The following is a 19,693-nucleotide window of genomic DNA, read 5'->3' as shown; positions in this document are numbered from 1 at the left end:
GTGCAACTTCCGGTGGGGTATCAGAACGCGGAAACAAATCTAAGCTATTCTATACATATATACGAAATATACCGGTAATTCGTTTCTACCGGCTCTGCAGCACTAGGCATAATAAGATTTTAGAATCTTACAGACAGTGCAATGTGCACTCTGTTTAACGGTTTCTAACCCAAAAGTCGGGAAAATTACTTTTCTGTATGAATTTTATTTTCGTACAAAAGACCGCATCGAAACCGTTCTGCGTGTCAATCACGTAACTTCACAACGTGGGGGTTAACTCAATATGGACTCACGCATTGAAAACTGTGCTGACTCGGCTGTTCATTACATGGCAGAATTAGTTTTCAGTTTTTTTCCTGTAAAACTCTGCAAATTAAAAGTTTTAAACGCCACATTCTCCGACAGAACTTCCTTCTCAAACAATTTTAAGGACCCGTTTCTACCAAGTTCACTAGCGCGAGTTTTACTTCGTGCTTGTGATCCATTGCGATTCTAGTCGTATTTACGATACGAAGACTGTTGTCAGCCTTGAAGGATAGTCTAGCGGAAGAAATTCATAGGAAAGCTAACCCCAGAGTTTGGGAACAGTATTGTAAGTCATCAGTAAGCAAAAAGAGAGAGTCTTTATACTCTTTCGGATTTAGTTGGCTTATCCTTGTGGCTTTATCGTGTTAACTTCGCACTGCGCTTTCCTTTACTGTTTTTTGTTGGTGGTATTTGGCCAAGGCTTTTAAGGACTTATCGCTTACACGAAATCTGAAAACGTGTACGAATCTGTACTCAGTGTACTGATCATAATTTGTTGATTGGTTATTGTTAGCGCTGTTTCGAAATCTGAAAATATTTTCGAAAGAATATCCCTCTCGTCGTGGGTTTAACAGTAATGTTGAGCGATGTGTACGTATATCTGAAGCCTGGTTTCTGTGCAGAGAACACAATGGAATCCACAGGCGAGCCCAAAGACCCACTGGCCTTGGAGGCCATTACGGAGCGCCGCATGGTGGCCGCGTTCCTGCACTATTTGAAAGACAAATCCCAGAAACCAGGCATTACCAGTGCTGCCAAGGAGAGCATGGAAGGTTAGTTTCGGATGTAGTGATACAGTCGCTTATATTGGCGTTCATAATTGAGATCTTTTTCATTCGTTTGCCTTGATGGCACACTCTTCGCTTGCGAATCTCAAATGTGCAGCTGTTAACGTAAGTATTTTCTGCTCTGGTAAACCACAGTGTCCATTTCAAAATAAGATGTTTTATTATGTTATTTTATGTACTATCTTTTATGATGTATTTATTTTATTCCTTTTGCATGTGTATAACTATAGTGTATCTATTAACTAAGCATACCTTTTTGCACTTCGTAGTTGCTCGTCAGTGCTTGTCCCAAGCTTTTGATCTGACGGAGGAACGATTGGAAGTGTTGAAGACGAATGTCTCTTTGATGGATATCTTCGCTTCTCATCCCGACGCAGTGCCGGCTGATCCCAAAACAGTGTTGGAATACGAACTGAAACGCACGCCGACTGCATCCGCCGAGGATAAGAGCAGAGCGGAAGAGTTTAAAAATAAAGGTAAACAGTAGTGTTGTTGTGGGGCGAGAAGGAACACACAGCAGGTTCGAATGTTATCGTTGTGTAGGTAATGACTTTATGAAGAACGGCCAGGTCGACGAGGCGCTACAGGCTTATACAGAAGCGGTCATTTTGGATCCCACAAATCCGATTCTGTACTGTAACAGGTATTTGAAATTTTGTTTAAATCATGCATTTGAAAAAGTATTCGGTTTTACTTTGCTATTTATGCGCTGCATTTCGTTCATTTTTTTTTATTGCCGTACATACAGTATTATGTGTTAATTGTTAGTCGGATATGTTAATTTTACTCAGCTGTGGCATTTCAATCGTGCACAATCATCTTAATAAATTTCTTTTATCACGGTTACAGAGCCGCAGCTTTTAGCAAAAAGAATCAGCATGATTTGGCTGCTAAGGATTGCGAAATTGCCATTGCATTTGACGGCAACTATGCAAAGGCATACGGACGCTATGGGTATGACACTATGACCGTATTGAGGCAACGTTATTATTTTACCAGTGTTTACTGTTAGCTAATAAGGTAGATGTTTTTTAGTCTGTTAGATTTTGTTTTTATAGTTTGGCCTTGCATGGGTTGGGACTGCTGAAGGAAGCCAAGGATGCTCTGGATAAGGCTGTCAGTTTGGATCCCGAAAATCAGCTGTACAAGAATAATCTGAAACTGGTCGAAGATGCCATTAACGCAGCTAGCGGAGCCAACGCTGTAAGTTACAACAACTATCTTGTAGCTCTTCTTTCTTCGTATTTGATAGTTGTGGGGATTTACTCGATTTGATCATCTGCCACACTATTAGTTTGCTTGTACATCTTTCATTGACAGTTTGGTTAAATTTGCATTTGCGTTTGTAGGGAATGCCTGGCGGCATGCCGGGAGGTTTCCCTAATATACCAGGGATGCCGGGAATGCCAGGTGGAATGGGTGGAGGTGGAATATTTGACATGCTGCAGAATCAGGAATTTCAACAAACGGTAGCTACTACTGTAGTTTCGATATTTTATGAATGATCTCACTAATTAATTTGCATGTCTTTGCTTACAGATGATGCAAATGATGCAAAACCCACAAGTCCAACAAATGTACGATAGACAAAAACTAGTTTGCATCAGTTTTGTTGTTGTTGAAAAAAAATGAAATAGAACCCTCCACTTTCTGAGATAGATCTTCGGTGCTCAGCAAACACCGAGGTGTTATATTTTAAAGCTTTATAAATATTGTGCATATTGAACCTGCGTGGTTAACGGGAGCAATATTGGCACAGCTTTATGAAAGACGTAGTGAAACTTCTTGTATTTTGGTACTGAAATTTGGTTTTTTCTAGGGTGGGTCAGTTCTCCAACATGTTCATGAACCAGATGGCGGGTGCAGGCGGCGCGCCTGGCGGAGCAGCACCTCCAGGAATGCCACCCGGTATGCCGGACATGGCGGAACTTCTCCGTGGAGGGATGCCGGGGATGGGCAATATGACGCCGGAGCAAATCGCGGAACAAATGCGCGGACTCTTCGGCGGACAACAGCCACCGGATAGCCAGCCGGGTTCGCAGCCTAAACCCGAAGATAAAGATAAAAATGACAAAGGTCCGGGCAGCGGTGCTGGCGGAAATCCCAGTTATTTCTCTTAAGTAAGGATTAGTTCGTTTTGTTACCAGAAACAAGTGGCATGGCGTATACACATTTTTTGTCTTAACTTTCCAATATTGGCCAAGGGTTGTAGACGGAATTAAGTGGTTTTTGTGCATTGAATCGAATAAACAGCAATCACGGGTCAGGATAGCGCCCTGAGTATCATCACACGGGAACGGAACTCGTAAATTGTGATTTGTCTAATGGAAGATCGTTGAAGTGCTGCGCAGATCGTGTAAGAGCGTTGGTCTGCAAATCCCCGGGGAATGGCGGGAACATTTTGTTAATATGAAATCATCAGTCGACTGGCTACGCTGGTGGCTCTGTGAATTTGCCGGGCATTGTCGTGGCGCGAGTTAATTATCCCAAAGCCCCTGATCAGATTTTAGCAAAACATGGGAATTTTCTGGGCGACACGTCTTTATCTGCTTTGTTGCTATTTACGTTCGTGAGTGACAGGGTTTCATTTGGTTTGCCAACCGACGCTTAATTCATTAGTTTTGAAAGGAAATGCACCCGTTTCCGTTAAGCCCGACAAGCTCGTCATTAGAAATGCCGCACATAAGATTGTTTACAGTTCCTTTAATTTATTTATGACGCCGTTACTCCCTTCGTTACATCACAGAAATTACAGTTGATTTAGCAACCTCATTGCCAGTCAACTTTATTAAAAAATCCCTTTGTTTATGAACCAATTATTTCGCATCTTCCTCGACATCACATCGCATTACACAAAATAAATCAGTTGTTAAGGTGTCCAGTTTATTGTTAGTGTTTTACGAGTGCATAATTAACTGCCGCTTTTTGCTTTCAGTTTTCCGCAATATCCGAAGACAGTTTTATTTCTCCATAGAAGTGTATGTACTCATATAAGAGTCATATTCCAGCAAACAGACTTCTTTATGAAATTTGATAGAGAACTCTACACTGATTCAATACTACCATGGTTGCGTACTGGTGCCGTGGTAGTGCGATCCAGTAGCGGCTTCTTGACAGGCCAGAAGATTTTCTCTAGCTCATCGATATCTTCCTGGGTCAAGACTTGCGTTTGGCCGTCAGTGGAGCATGCCGACATCAAGTGCGCTCTTCCATTACTATCTAAATCATGTAATCTTAACATTTCTTCCGCTTCATTTCGTTCCTTACATAAGCTTAAGATGTAAAGGAATAGCTGCTTATAATCCGCACGAAAAACAGGGTTCCACGAGTAGATTATAGGATTCATGGTAGAATTAAAATATCCCAACCTGGAAAAACATAAACGGATTTGCGTGGTGAATGTGTACTTGCTTTGCATGCCAAGGATTTCTGTACCATTGGATTAAAAATCAGTAACGTGAACTTTTTCCTGTAATACCTGTCACCACCCTATTAATCTGTTCCTGAACGAAAGAAAACTACTACAAAAATAATTTGATAACTAACAAAACCCTTGTAATGCGATTATGAATAAAAATATGAACCACCACAGTTACGTTCACCCTTTATGCCACGATTTTTAAAAAAGGTGAAAAAGTTGGCGAACACAAGTAACATAATAACTGAAAATAGGGCAGTATATAGTCCATATGTAAATTTCGTGAATTGCGCTAGTTGAATGACTTTTAATGCCCACTAATAAATCATCGGTTATACCGTACCATGTAATCATCGAATGTATAGGCTGGGGTATGAGCAATGTTGTGGTAAAAGCATTAATCCAGTAGCAGATGAAAAACGGCAACCAGCAGAAGAATAGTACACCAAACAGTATTCCCAATGTTTTTGTCGCCTTCAGATCCTTTAGCGAAGGGCCCGATGCAGCGGATGTCCGAAGTGATACCGCATCATCGCCGTCACTCAGTTCAATATGCGATGCCGGTCGCCGGCTATGTTCACCCGTCACCTTAATCTTCTCCCAGACAATACTGAATATACGGATGTAACAAAATAACATAATGCCAAACGGAAGATATAGTGATATCGTCGCGGATATCACGGCGTAAACGGGATTAGTGCTGAGAAAACACTGCAGACTGTCAGCCGAAAACTCCGCATTATCCGTTGCTTTCGATGACAAACCGGTGAAGATGGGAAAAAACGAGAGAAGAGCACTGTTAAGCCAAATCAGTAGGATAATGATGATGACCTTGCGGAGATTGATACGGTGCGGATAGTCGAATGGATCGGTAACGGCCACATAACGATCCCAGGCGATGGCGCATAAATGCTGCAGGCTGGCTGTTAACATACAGACATAATGCATAATATATCTGTACATCAACAATCGATGATTATCTATTTTAAAATACACATGTAAGAAGTAAGTAAATAATCTTCCATGGACGATCACGCCACTCCGCAATCGCAGCTTACCAGTGCAGCACATTACATCCCAGCTCATCCAGAATCGGCAGAATGTACTCCCATATTGCCAATTACCAAGAACGTCATATGTTAGGGCAAAGGGCATCACTAAGACCTGCAACATGAAATAAATTATTTTATTAGTGCAGCTGTATGCCGACCCTGACACGCAGTGTATGCATTAATGTCTTATGGGCTTCCCTTTCAGTGTATGCTGAATAAAGCTGGTCTATTTCCCCGGAAATCATTGATGGCCATATTAAATATTTCTTTCCATAACTTCGTGATTTAGGGATCAGGCAAAGGCTTCCACAGCCACTATGCTTTGATTACATACTAATTTAGCTACGTTTCTGCTTCGTATTCTTTTAAGCAATCCAATACCTTAGTTAGGCATAAGGTATATAGCTTATTACACAGATATCGCTTAATACGTTGGATTTGGAATACATGGATATACAGGAAACACGTCTTCTAATCCAAAAAATTTCGGCAACATTATTTTTTGGTTTTTTTTTACTTTTTAAGAAGGATTCATGAACGTCATGCGTTATATTAAGCACTAACAGTGCGCATCTAATTTGCGCAGTCAGAGGCCTACATTTTGTCAGACCCTGTGTGCCTTCAGCACGGTAAAAGCTGTTCTCGTCGTGAGATTAAAATATCGCCATAATATTTTGATGATTTAGACATTCCGGCTGAACGTTGTCGCCGTGCAAAAAGCCATCCTCTTGATGATCTATGTTTACAGTCTCTTTATATGCCGGCTGTATAGTTAAGTAAGACATATTCAGATGGAATGGCGGAGGCCTGCCAATTATCCTGACTTGCGGACTTATTCATAAGATTTGCTTATGTACACTCCAGTTTACTTAACGGTCCAAAGCAGCACGTGAACCCAAAGTGGTTACGAGAGGAAGCGGGTGAATAAAGGGAAAAAACATCTCCTGCCGCTGCCCGGACCATGCAGTGCGCCACAGCGGTTCTTCATATAACAAGTGCAATCCATATTCGGATATATTGATCCCTCTTCAAATGCATTTCTTCTTCTTATGACCCAATACATTCGTCGATTTAGTCCGTTACCTACTGTGAGAAGCGATTTCCATTAAATTTTAATTTTGATATTACGGTTATATATCCGCTAATAGAAGCCCGGCTGCAAAAATTTGCTTTGGTATACAAAAAATGCTACAATATTTAATTCACTCTTACTGTAATATACTCCTTTCATAAACGCGCAAATGGTCTTACATAATACACAACATTAGTACATGATGCATTCCCCGCACGCAATTTTTGAAACCGCAGAGTGTTGCCGACATTTGTGAGCAGTTAAAATTGCCGATTAATAATTGCTTGTGACATTCATGTCATACATTTCAATGCTTTTCCGGTAGAGCTCATCAAAAGTTTTCTTGCAACCTTCTCAAAGAAAAACTGTGCAGCTTGTAGCCAGAATCACACACTCATCTCTTCTGATCGACGCTATGTATGTATTCTATATTTTCCAGTTAACTTTTCACTAGGCTGATTTTTATATACTTTTTCCACTCGTTCTTGAGTGTTTTCAACATACTCAAGTAAAGCTGTGAAGCAACAAAAGCTCTTGTCACATTTGTAGAAGTATATCATTTAATGAGCGCTAATTACCGTACTAATTCAGTATACCTTGAAAGCTGCAAGAAATGAGCTTGAATAATGTTCTATGTACTGAAGTACTCTGTAGCTGCAATACTGAAGATGCCACCCTGGAAGATTTTTTATATATGCTTGTATTTTTCCTGGCAAACTTGTTAGTTTCTATCGAATGCAGCCGGTTAATAAAAGTCTGTTGTAACGAATATGCGGCATCAACAAAATTTCTATACCACAAGCGTCGAATTAAGCTAAACAACTTTTACAAAGACATCAAGTATAGACTTGGTCAACCACGTGACTTAAATGCCAAGTACGCTATATATTTACTGTTTTATTTTTATACTTCCGCATGGGTTACGTTTGTTGCATATATTTGCATATGTAAATTTAATGTCCAAAATTGATTGAAGCACATGTAAGAGACTATATTTTCTTTTAATTTATGATGCTGCATTTATGAAAGTACTTTGTATCTGCATATGTACGCAGTACGATTACGGTTTCACTTACCGTGACAGTTAAATCCGCACATGCTAGTGACACTAATAACCAGTGCGTCGGACTTTTTCTCTCCTGAATAATGGTTACCGCCGTAATCACAGTGGCATTGCCGAACAATGCTAGAAATATTATAATAAAATATATAGTGCCCAGTATTATTTGAAGCACCGGATAGGAAGCGATAGTAATTTCCTCATCCAAATGTTCCGGAATGGCGGTACTTGTTAAAGTTATACTGGGTAAAGAATAAATGTCCGACGAATTGTTCTTCATTTCCTTGGACGAAACAACTCAGACAGCCATGAGTTAACAAGCTGGCAAATGGTGTATAAATTGAGTAGTACTTGACAGAAATTCTCAGATTCCAAATCGGAAGATTCAGTGATTGATTTTAATTGCACCGCTTGCCGATACATGATGCACAAGCTGTATAGTGCGTACGATGACTACTCAACGCCAGCGATCCCTGAAATTGAAAACCGGCAATGATTTCTGGAGAGTTGTGGTTAAACGATAATATGCAGTAGTGTACCGTTGACGGCATTTTTGCCAGCATATCTCCCGTCGTATGTATCGATGGGTGACGCCCACCTTTGGCTGTTATTGTTGGAACTCGATTTCGGGTTTTGATGTAAATTATTAATAACCTTCCGTTTGGATAAGGGGTATTTGTTCGATAAACAGCTGAACATACTCATAAAATTTCTAATTCTGCACTTGCTAACAGTGGGGCCTTTTGAGAGGCTTTTCAGTTGTTTGTATAATAAAAAACATAACTAACCTGAACATATAAAAATGTTTTTAAACATGAAATCCCAGCAGAATCTAACAATGTGGCTTAATCGTCGTGATGGGCAGACGCGCATTAGCGAAGAAATCGTAGTACGGTAGTTCTAGCTGTAATAGTGCCTTGGCTTCCGGTAGAAGACCAGCCGGTGCTTTTTGTGACAGATAGACATGTTAAAGAACAATGAAAGACAGTTGTTCGCCTAATGCACTGACAATTATGAACAATTTAAACTTTACTATTATCAAAGTTAATTGCACTTTAGCAGAAACTTCATTGAAAAGATACCCAACTTGTCATAGTAATTTTCGAAAAGGTTTCGCGTTAATTGAGCTTTTAATGGTGTCAGCGCAAACATTAAAAAATATTCCAAGCAATCGCTACCAAGGTACTCACAAGTTTTCTTCTTGATGTTTGATATTACCTGTGCGAGGAAAATATAAGATGAATAAAACACGATTAAATTATTTGTTCTAATTGTACTGCTATCGAGCTTTCTAAAGTTGAAACACAAATCTGTGGGTAATGGTACATACGTGCACACCGTTGGTTTTTAAATATTTATATATGTAAATTGATTAGTACAGTACTAACAGCCATACTGTAGCCATTTGTAATCCACTGCCTTAATTAATTAGATCATAATTATGATAAAAGCGCTATAACATGTAGCACAACAAAATGAGTAAATCCGTTCCCCTAGAGTAGAAGGTCACTGAATTTTAGCAGTCTAGCAAGGCAATTTCATATGTACGGAATATTATTCCAGAGTAAGCGGTCATTTCCTTGCAAAGGTTTGTAAGCTTTTGATAACTTTGTGGAGGACTTCGTCACAAATGTCTTGCGGATCCCGCATGCCACATATCTATAATAAAAGTTCTTATCAGTAAAGTGTCAGCATTCAGTTCTAGTAGAAAGCAAACCAGAGCCTGAGTTACGCATTAAACCAAATAATATTACAACGAAATTTATCAGTAGGCGATTCTCGGGTAAAGTGTCTTATAAAGACGCAATAATGGTTAACATTTGCAGTTGAATCTGCTAAATCTACAGTACAGTATCCGCTCATTGTCTGCATTCAGAGACTGCTTACAGGCGTTTTTTTGTCATACAGAGCCTTTCCGTTCTTTTTAATCTTACTCTGAGTAGTTTGCCGGTCGTATCTAAATGCTCCAACAAAGGTTCAGTTAAGCGCTCAAAAATCTTTATCCGCTCCAGTGCCACATTAAAGTTGTCATCCCACCGCGAACCACATAATTTCCTCCGGGCAGTTCGTTCAATGGCGCACTGAACAGGAATGTCCAGGAGTATGGCTAAGTGAACACTTCCACCCAACTGCCAATTTACGAAACCGAGTCTTACCACATTTAAGATAGATCTGCTAAGTAGCTCCATTATTTTGGGAGTCGGTATTCGTGAATAACCACGTTAATAATTTGGTGCTAATTATTCATAGATATTACTACGTTGTAAGCTGTTGTCACTAACGTGATCCATGCTGCTGAACGGCAGCAATATGTCCGTGCCTCGAATTATAAGCAGAAGTAAATAAAAAATTATTCTGACACATTCTAGCGTTTGTAAATAAATTTTTTATTTTTAAAAACTTTTCTAAATATGGTGAACGTTATACTGCGCTATGGAGCAAGAAATACGAGCTGTGCAGTGATGCCGTTGTACATATAGTTATGTAAATACATTTACAGTATTGGCGTAGGCGCAAAAGTCGCCTCACAAGTAACTTGTATATCATTATCTGTGTTTTTTAAGTGCTTGTATTGGTATAATATAGGTACTTCTACAATATTTCAGCAATCCACAGTTCCTACCTGTTTCTCGAACCACACATATTGGTCAGTACTTATTGGGAAGCCTTGCAACAAATATTCGCGATTTTTGGAAGCTCGGGCGGTCATTTCGTGTTTTATAATATCCGTTACCACATCCTGTAAAGTCACAGTTAGATGAATATGTACAAATGTTTTTTAAAAAGTTACAGAATTACTGTACATGGTATCGTATAATTTAAATTTGGTCATAAATTTATGAATCTTAACGTTAATCATTCCGTTTCATCTTATTTTATTCCCGTATTCTGATAGTATTTTGCAACGCTTAATTTTTTGAAATTTTTAGGCTCGGAGTATTACCGGTATCTTCCTATTATCCTTACCAATACTTCCTGTACGGTATATTCTAATCAATTTCATGGTTTATGTTAGTTAATTTCTCCCGTTTTACAATATTATTACCTCTTTCACGGCGAACACAGTTACCCATAAAAAATCCTCGACTTTTAAAAATGGAACGAAACTACTGGTGCGTTGTTGTATCTCCATCTCAAAGCATCTCACCTACTTTTGGCGCTAATTCTGGAGCGGTGGCATATCCCATAATGCTTGGATGTTCTATTTTGTGTTCGCGTAATATTTGCCCGACACTGATATACGAATAATCTTTTAGCTGTCTTAATCTGTTACCTAACATTCGCTTTCCGCTTCCAGGGAGTCCTGCAATAATAATATAAAAAGACAGCCTCGCTACTAATAATTTTATATCGCGATTTGTCTTGGCTCATGAAGGAAATTAAACGTTCGTGTGACGGTCCCTTAAATCCTTCTATATTTGTTCAAATAACCTTGCACCATTTAAATTACTACAGAGCGCGGCCAAAGATTCTACTAACAGAACCAGTACCTAAGAGTATAATCGTTGGAAGATGAGAAAAATTTGGCTTAAATTTCTTATGCATCTTGTTTTGTGGGATGACAACGGAGGCGGTAGTGGACATCGTCACAGCTGAACAGATAATCACAGCTACAGCTTATAATCAGTGCGGCAGTCATTAAAAAATGTGGTTTTCAACAAATAAAGCTACCCGTAATACATAAAAACGTAATTAAATGTAAATTTTGGAATAACACAGCTGACAATGACATGATGAAGCAACTAGCAAGTATCAGCAAATTTGCAATTATTGCAGGAGCTCTACGTCAGTAATGGTTATACGAAAATTTTTATTAGCTTGGGTTAACAATTACGCAGTTATAAAATATAAGAACTTGTTAAGAATGAAACACTGCAGTGCATACACTCCGTAGGACCGTAGGTACAAAATTAGCAGTTTTCTATGGCTTCTGCTTACTCGTATCATCGTGCGTTGAGCAAGGCCAAGGTGAATGATGTTTTAAAATGATCATGACATTAATTTGTGTTCATTTTTTGTGGACAACCATGGAAACCAGTGCGTACGTACTGTAGACGAATTTTCAATATACGGACGGATTTCAGATCGGCTACGGCTTTTATTAGAAACAGAAAATACTTACAGTAACGATAAGTACCCTACTAATCAAACAAAATCAGAGGGAAAGGTTAACGTACTGCTGTACACTGCATTATGACAGTGTACTGCGCGCAAAACAAAAATGGCGAAAGGAAAAGTTTTTGTAAAAATACATACTCCGTATAAAGATACTGGACACTACACAAGCAACAAAAAAATGTTAAGTATGTCGAATCATACACAAATTCTGGAGTGAAAAACGTTTATTCCCTTAAATACAACTGCAAACAGCAAAACACACTGTACGATTAAAGAGTACATAATATAAAAACATATTATTATCTGGACAATATATTGTACATGTACACGACAATATACGTATCACCGATCATATTTCATAGTTGCGAAACTTCCGCACTGTATCAGATCCTCGTTCGCTGTTCCAGATCACTCTAGGCAAGTACGGCTCAGTGGCCGCCGCTGTACCGGTGGGAGATGGATTAGCGTTTCCCTCGCCGGAACTAGTCGCGCCGGAACTCGCAGGCGGCGCATCGATCATGGGCTCCTTCTTTGTACGAACGTACCAGTGCATCGACTGCAAAAATTAAATGGATTGCGCACGTTCCGTACAGTGCAGGACATAATATTTTACCCACATTAATTCGCCATTTCGTTTACATTAATCATTGTATGACGACAATCATAGTCGATTTAACATGTACGGGATATTGCGAACTTTTCCCGGGAAGTGCAGACCCTTTAACTTCACTATGCAAATCACAGAGTGTGGGAAAAACTAACTTGTTTCCATACGTGATTGGCATATGAAAATAATCAATAACGCATAAATTTTAATCAATACAGGACTTATATGCCAGTGTACCAGCCTTTACTGTACATTTTAATTCTTGCAATGTTACAGTGAAGCCGTTTTTCAAAAAAATAATACTTAGTTATACAGGTCTTACCGGTTTCAAACTCTCCCGTCGTGCAACCCACTCATCGTATCTGATGGGAAAAACCGTTAAGTGATTAAATTTTCATATCGAAATTGTTCTCATGCTCATTTATGCAGATCATACAGTTTTCAGCAAAGTCAAATCAGTTTTCAGCAACACACAGCTGATATCGGTTGTCGTTTTTTCGTTGTTATCGTTAGAAAAAAATATATTACAGTGAAACTCCTCTTAACATTCACCTTCATATAACATTCACCCCTTTACTGCATACATGAGGCTGGGAACCAAACCATCCGGTAGACTTTAACACAAGGGCAGTTCTCTATATAACATTCACCCCTTTACAGCCATAACATACACCTTTTATGGAACCGGTAACAGTTTTACCAGCTTATTCAACCCCAGCATAACATACAGTTGGCTAGGCTGGTAAAAAAAAACATTTCGGAGACTCTAAAACAAAGTTCCGGCTTCTATTTGTAATCCGTTCTGTACCGGATCTTCCAACTACAGGCATACATAAGGGCAGCAAAACCAACATTCAGACCGAATATATCCACACTCTGCTATTTTGTTAATTTTTTGGTTCAAGTAAAACCCTCGGCGGCTACGCCCCTGAGCCCTTGAAGGCAGTGCCCCTGGGGGTAGTGCTCCTGTATAACATACACCTCTCTGTAACATTCAGAAAGCCTGGAACGGAGGGTGTATGTTATAGAGAAGTTCCACTGTACCGGTCTTGCAGCACCCCATTCTAACATTGTAAAATAATTATGATGCTCGTATAGACCCGTACTTGTGAAATTGCGAATAATGTACAGAGTAGCTCAATGGTGACTTACGACACTTGGATGCCGCTTCGGCGCCACAAATCGTAATCACTGCGTTGTTTTTCATCCGACAGGATGTCTTTGGCACGCTGCAGATTCTGCATAACAATGTCCAGATTTTCACAAATTTACAGTTAATGCCTGTAATAAGATTTCAAGTCGCAAAAGCTGACCTGAAACCGTTCCGCTGCTGAGGAATCGCCAATGTTCTTGTCCGGATGACACTCTACCGCTTTGATGCGGTATTCCGTTAGAATTTGCTCCGGCTGCAAAACGAACCGCGATTAAAAATATAGAGTGCACTCTTACCTTTAATTCCTTATTCTAAATCGCGTAATCATTTTGAGATACTGATGAGTGATGCCACATGCTATAATGCATCGCGCTATCGAGTACCAGTTAATCAGCGTTAGTGAGAATGCGGTCGGAAAAATAGCAAGGGCTAGCTTAACTTACGGTAGATAATTCGTCACATCCTAAAATGCTGTAAAGATCATCGTTCGGATCAGGTTGGTAACTGAATATGGCGTCCATAACAAACGAAAATAATCACATAAACTGCTGATTTCCTTTGATAGTGTCTTATTAAGAAAAGAATTTCTAACATAAAACTGCACAAATGATTGCAAGAAAACCGAAATTTCCAAGTGGTACGACTTAGTTGACCACTGGATTCACGGAAATCAATAAGTAAACCATGATTCCTATAACTGCTGCATCACATGAAACAGCTGACGTTTGTAATACCACTAATTCAAAACCTCCAGACCATTATCTGTCCCCGTGTCTGGTACATACCATCTCCATCAAATGTTTACCACTCAGCTACAAAAGTTGTTATAGGTATATCATTTCATCGTAATCAAGTGTTGGATAGGGGTGTCAAAAGTCAATATCGATTCACTCCTGAATTAAATCGATGTAATCTATGGTGCAGCTTAAGCTGTTCCGGCTCGGTAGGCATTGTGACAGCAGTGTAACAAGCTTTTACCCAAACACCAGATCGCATTATTATTACGGATCCCTGCTCCCAGCCATAAATTAAGTTAAACATTCGATCCAACCAAATTACCGAAAACGTCACTTGTTCCATGGTGCGCACCAGCACAAATATGAATATATCAACGTATATACTTCTACAGATACTGTATTATTTGTAAAAGGAAACGCACTAGAAGGACTTTAAAAATTAAGACAGTTGTACAATATAGTGCGCATTCAGAGATCCAATAATATTTTATATTCTGCAGCTGCCGAGGAATGTTTTCAACATAAATAAGTACTTTGCACTTGCATAACACGCTTCCTTTACCTTACATTCAATTGTCTGATGATCTTCACAAAGAACGCTGGTATCTTCTACCTGAACTGACTGCGATCGCAAACTGTTCTTTCAAACATTTATTAGTTCTCTTTGAAATTAAATTAAGCAGAGACGTCATAACGCACTACATCTAACAGATTTAAATACTGCACACGTGTAAAAATCTAACACAGCTGTCTCAATCACTACTATTATAATCTGGACGTGTCCCACCGGATTTGCGCAACAATCGGACATTCTTGACAATCATCTTCTGACTCAGGGCTTTGCACATATCGTACACCGTCAACGCTGCAACCGTTACGGCTGTCAGCGCTTCCATCTCCACACCGGTCTTCCAACTGGCTTCCACTGTGGCCTCCAATCGCAGTTCAGAGGTTTCCGGCAGGTAACTGTGCTCCAGACGAACCACATCCAGCGAAATGGGATGGCACAGCGGGATCAGATCACTGGTTTTCTTAGCTGCGGTAATGCCGGCTATTTTGGCCACGGTGATGACGTCGCCTTTTTTCATGTCGTTGTTGTGGACTTTTTGGAAGATTTCCGGTCCGAGATAGATGGTAGCTTCAGCAACAGCGCGGCGATGAGTTACAGACTTGTCTCGAATCGATACCATGTTGGCTTTACCGGATGCGGGATCGACATGGCTGAATTCACCGGGAACTTTCGAGGAAAGCAGGGATGAGATGTATGAAAACCGCGACACCAAACATTTTGCGGAGATACTGGCTTGCAAAACATATTTTCCGATCCTTCAAAAAATAGGATGCAGTTAGTGTACGTGCGAAATAATCGCAAAAACAAAACTTTCTTGCATAATCAATCATTCCAATGAAACTATACGATACCTTCTATGAAAAATAAAAAAATGTAATTTCTCTAAGAACAAGTGTCTACAATAATTCAAAGACTATAAAACCGCGTAGACACAGTAATGATATTGCGCATAAAAGCATTCACTCCGTTACGCACGATGTTGTCATGTAATGGTGCAGCGTGTTCCATTTCGTCGAAAGTATAATTAAAATAAAAGAGCTGTGGTGAGAAGTAGGCGCGAAAAACTTTGGATAAAATAAAGAGCGGACACTTCTATTTTGTCGTCTAAATAAAACAAACAATGCCAGCTGTACAAGACCGTGCAGCAACCGGCAGATCTGTTCTGCTAACCAGTTTTTCTCTTTCAGCATTGATTTCGCATAACCAGCATAGAATAACAACAGCTGCAAAAACCGTGGCTATGAAACAGGAAAATTAAACTTCCACAAAATTAAAATCACATGTCTACGCGTCACGCATTTACTGAATGCATCTTGGCAAGTAATTCAAACTTCTCTCGTTAAGGTATCGATGAAATTTGGGAACATTTACGGTAACATAATCCATCCGAAGCATTCAAGATTTAAAACTCTTTATCACTAGTTATTCTTTTTACAACGCTTCTTTTGCCACTAGCATGATGGAAATATCTGTTCATTATAGTATTACTAGTATCTTACTATATTACTAGTACTATCTTACTATATTACTAGTATTACTAGTACTAGTAAAACAGAAATGCTTACCGGAAAATTCACCCACCAATGAGAATCATAGGACGCCCAGGCTGTTTCGCAATGTTAAGCATCCCTGCAACAGATGTTATTGTTAAGATATTTATGTGATGCTTTAGATCAATTCTCAAGGCTAAAACCAGACACTAGTAACACTACTACTTAAAAAAACTGGGTAAGTTATTTCGTTTAAACTGCAGAACGGTAAACGGTAAAAATTACTAACCGGCATGTTGTTTCTTTTTTCTTTTAACAGCCGCACCGATCACTTCTTTCAGTTCATCATTACTAGCGCCAGAACGCAAAACATCTCGCAATGAAACCTCAGCATTTCCGAACAAGCACACCTACGAAAAATTTCGCGCTGCGTGAACGAGAAAGTAAATCTTTTCAGTAAGCCCACAAGCATCTGCACCATAAGCTAAAGATAACCGAATAAACAAAACTGGCACTTTTCCAGCATAATGCATACGTATTCACGTTGAAATTTCTTTCAGGCAGACAAATATGCGTAATAACAAATTATCATATCTTATAGTAATATTCAATTAACAAATGTGGCCGTAGAAGCTATCAAGCAGTCTTTATCGAACAAATGAATGTTTAGCGCTAAATAAACAATCAGCGACCAAGAGAGATAACGTACTTTGAGGTTTCCGTCCGCTGTGAGACGCAGACGATTGCAAGTTCCACAAAAATTTGCGGTCATGGAAGTTATGAAGCCGAACTGCCCAACGTATCCAGGTATTTTGTATGCCTAAAGTAACGTAAACGCATACTTACAAGTGAAACGCAGCATGCAATATGTACAAGAAAGTAGAAGTGATAGATTTTTCTTTTTCTCTATCTACGCATTTACCATTAAATACCCAACAGTGCACCCTCCCATCGCAAATGATAACCATTCAAACTTTCTCACCTTTGAAGTGTCGTTCGGTTTATCTGTTAATCTGACAATTTCCGGAAACCTTCTCTTGACAATATCCAGCATTTCGGCATAAGGCACAATTTTTTTATCGTTCCATTTATTTCCGTCGAACGGCATGTATTCAATAAAACGCACATCCACAGCCTATCAAATGAGCGATGCATTTTCAGCAAGAGTATGTCGCACACACTCCTGATATGTCTACCTTATTTCTTGTCCATTCCACAAAATCTGCTATTTCGTCCTCGTTCACTCCTCTCGTAACCACGCAGTTCACCTGAAAATCGTAATTTTAGTCACTTATTTAAAATCGCTCCTACGTGGACCGTTCCGGAATAAATTTAAGCGATTCGAAAAATAACTCTGTCCAGGACAGATACGGCAAATACAGCCAACTGATTGTACTGCCAAGTGCAGACGTCGATACTATGCGTAGAAGTACTGAAAAAAGCAAACAAACCTTCAGGGGCCGATATCCATGGTCAATAGCCGTATCGATACTTTCAATGACTTTTTCCCATCCGCGTCGGCGTGTTATGAGTTCGAACTTGGCAGGAACAAGGGTGTCCAGACTAACATTGATTGTGCGCAGTCCAGCTTTGTGGAGCGCTGGAAGTTTCTTAGCCAATAAGATCCCATTGGTCGTTATGTTCACTTCCTCCACTTCATCAAAAGCATTAAGTCCCTCTACAACAACAACATTACTGTGTCACTACCGTAGTACTCCCAAGTCAGTACTGCTCGTAACCAGAACGAGACACGTTGGTGACCACAAGCCCATGTTGCTTCATAACAAACAAAAACTAAAAGCAACTGTTGATAGCTACCACAAGTGCGAAAAAAACGCAAAACTGTTCTATTTTGCCAATCTGAAGTTGAAAATTTAAATCCTTACCACATATGTTAACGATATCCGTTCGCAGCAGCGGCTCTCCGCCGGTCAGCCGAATCTTCTTCACCCCACCGGACACGAATACCGATGCCAATCGTAGAATCTCGGTTGTAGTTAATAGGTTGTCCTTTTTGGTTAAAGGAACGCCTTCGGCAGGCATGCAATACTGACCTGAAAAAAACAACAGCAACACACTTAACTAACGGATTTACTAAACACTTAACTAATGGTTACCATTTATGATTTAACTAAAAATAAGCAACAATTACTAGATAATAATTCTCATGTATTTTATGTTGCGCAACTGCTGTGTTATCATTCAATTTTTGTTTATATATGGAAGTAGAAAGCACTTAAACCTCCCGAATACCAACTCACATCGAAGATTGCATCGCTCGGTGAGGCTGATGCGGAGGTAGGTATGTTGTCGTCCGAATGTGTCCCGGAGAAATTCAGCATCCCCAGGGGTATTCCTTATATTATTAACTGCCTAATATCATCAGAGCCGTCATTAAATTTTTGTATGTTATCGCAATGGTGAAGGCGGCAGAACAATAATAATTTTCAGAAGCAATATCAAAACGATACAACTGGATAATCTGCTATCATTTGCGCGCAATACGTATGCCAGACAATAGCTACAAGTCGAGATAAAATTATGTCTAATTACGGATTAGGCCGGTAGATTCAGTTTTCGAAATGCATATGTACGGTACCTGTCTTTCTGCCACTTGACTGATTTCGGGATCGTACTCAGGAGAATCCCATAACGGCGACACGGCGGCCGATGCAAATCGCCGAACTTGAACGGGTTGTCGCAGAACGCAAGAAATTAGAGCCCGTAAACCGGACGACTTCATAATTATTCACCAAGCAGCTTAAAACTGCATCCAGTAAAGGTTATCTAGAAGAAGCCGTGCCGTAATTATTGCGTCTGATTGCGTACCGCTTTATGAAATCGACAAACAAGCACGAGTAAGCGGATGAATTATGCACGACAAAAAACGAACCAATATGCACACCTTACGCTGCAGATTCTACTTGAGTCGACTGCAACAAGAAATATGATGATAAGCTGCGTTATGCATGGAAGTCTTGGCTATCCGGTATTTGCGTATGCATTTGGCGACATTCAAGAACGGCGAAGAACCTGTTCCGAACTAAACCGTCAAAATGGGTGACATGTGTACGCAAGCGCCGCCGATGTGCTTGTGCACAATGCGAATGCATATGCTGTACAATCTTTAAACGGCAAAGTTCCGCAGACGCGATTAGAGAACAGCAGCGTTCACAATTATTAACGTTAGGAAAGCTACATTATGAGAAATTTGCTCCGAGATATGACATTCAGTTAGTTGAGTACGCAAGTACGACCACGATTCGCATTAGGTACTCAGAAAACTAATCTAATGTAAACAACAGCTGATCGATTTTGCT

At 39.8% G+C, this 19,693-nt stretch overlaps 4 protein-coding genes across 7 annotated transcripts; 1 reads left to right on the top strand and 3 right to left on the bottom strand.

The window, feature by feature from the left end:
* Nucleotides 1-337: 337 nt before the first annotated feature.
* On the top strand, nucleotides 338-3,356 carry LOC129584677 (small glutamine-rich tetratricopeptide repeat-containing protein alpha-like). The gene is made up of 9 exons (XM_055476957.1): nucleotides 338-592; nucleotides 930-1,079; nucleotides 1,364-1,570; nucleotides 1,638-1,737; nucleotides 1,944-2,048; nucleotides 2,153-2,297; nucleotides 2,444-2,563; nucleotides 2,634-2,671; nucleotides 2,914-3,356. The coding sequence occupies exons 2-9, from the start codon at nucleotides 938-940 to the stop codon at nucleotides 3,212-3,214; spliced, it is 1,158 nt and encodes a 385-aa protein (XP_055332932.1). The 5' UTR covers nucleotides 338-592; nucleotides 930-937; the 3' UTR covers nucleotides 3,215-3,356.
* Nucleotides 3,357-3,854: 498 nt separating this feature from the next.
* Nucleotides 3,855-8,545, bottom strand: LOC129584521 (beta-2 adrenergic receptor-like). 2 transcript variants are annotated; one of them, XM_055476710.1, is made up of 5 exons: nucleotides 8,236-8,545; nucleotides 7,713-8,169; nucleotides 5,571-5,676; nucleotides 4,856-5,435; nucleotides 3,855-4,462 (listed from the first exon to the last, which is right to left on the bottom strand). In XM_055476710.1, the coding sequence occupies exons 2-5, from the start codon at nucleotides 7,974-7,976 to the stop codon at nucleotides 4,138-4,140; spliced, it is 1,275 nt and encodes a 424-aa protein (XP_055332685.1). In that variant the 5' UTR covers nucleotides 7,977-8,169; nucleotides 8,236-8,545; the 3' UTR covers nucleotides 3,855-4,137. The 2 variants fall into 2 exon arrangements, with proteins under 2 accessions (XP_055332685.1, XP_055332684.1); XM_055476709.1 differs by lacking the exon at nucleotides 8,236-8,545 and having other exon boundaries at nucleotides 7,713-8,209.
* A 491-nt stretch (nucleotides 8,546-9,036) lies between these two features.
* Nucleotides 9,037-11,633, bottom strand: LOC129584522 (adenylate kinase isoenzyme 1-like). 3 transcript variants are annotated; one of them, XR_008689900.1, is made up of 5 exons: nucleotides 11,188-11,633; nucleotides 10,845-11,000; nucleotides 10,320-10,436; nucleotides 9,631-9,825; nucleotides 9,037-9,355 (listed from the first exon to the last, which is right to left on the bottom strand). XR_008689900.1 is itself a non-coding variant. In XM_055476711.1 (5 exons), the coding sequence occupies exons 1-5, from the start codon at nucleotides 11,279-11,281 to the stop codon at nucleotides 9,269-9,271; spliced, it is 645 nt and encodes a 214-aa protein (XP_055332686.1). In that variant the 5' UTR covers nucleotides 11,282-11,633; the 3' UTR covers nucleotides 9,037-9,268. The 3 variants fall into 3 exon arrangements, 1 of the variants encoding a protein (XP_055332686.1); XR_008689899.1 differs by having other exon boundaries at nucleotides 10,971-11,000; XM_055476711.1 differs by having other exon boundaries at nucleotides 10,849-11,000.
* Nucleotides 11,634-11,783: 150 nt separating this feature from the next.
* Nucleotides 11,784-19,644, bottom strand: LOC129584575 (molybdenum cofactor biosynthesis protein 1-like). Its single transcript, XM_055476796.1, is given in 17 exon segments — nucleotides 11,784-12,371; nucleotides 12,745-12,784; nucleotides 13,575-13,660; nucleotides 13,736-13,828; nucleotides 14,019-14,123; nucleotides 15,122-15,611; nucleotides 15,949-15,972; nucleotides 16,461-16,512; nucleotides 16,663-16,783; nucleotides 17,083-17,193; nucleotides 17,356-17,508; nucleotides 17,570-17,641; nucleotides 17,825-18,051; nucleotides 18,260-18,427; nucleotides 18,635-18,746; nucleotides 18,973-19,160; nucleotides 19,279-19,644. Coding segments are annotated over 16 exon segments (2,205 nt in total). The 5' UTR covers nucleotides 19,117-19,160; nucleotides 19,279-19,644; the 3' UTR covers nucleotides 11,784-12,164.
* Nucleotides 19,645-19,693: the final 49 nt, after the last annotated feature.

This window comes from Paramacrobiotus metropolitanus, unplaced genomic scaffold (assembly GCF_019649055.1).
Source record: "Paramacrobiotus metropolitanus isolate TYO unplaced genomic scaffold, Prichtersi_v1.0 Parri_scaffold0000014, whole genome shotgun sequence".
Lineage (NCBI taxonomy): Eukaryota > Metazoa > Tardigrada > Eutardigrada > Parachela > Macrobiotidae > Paramacrobiotus > Paramacrobiotus metropolitanus.
This window is presented reverse-complemented; position numbering and strand designations above follow the sequence as displayed.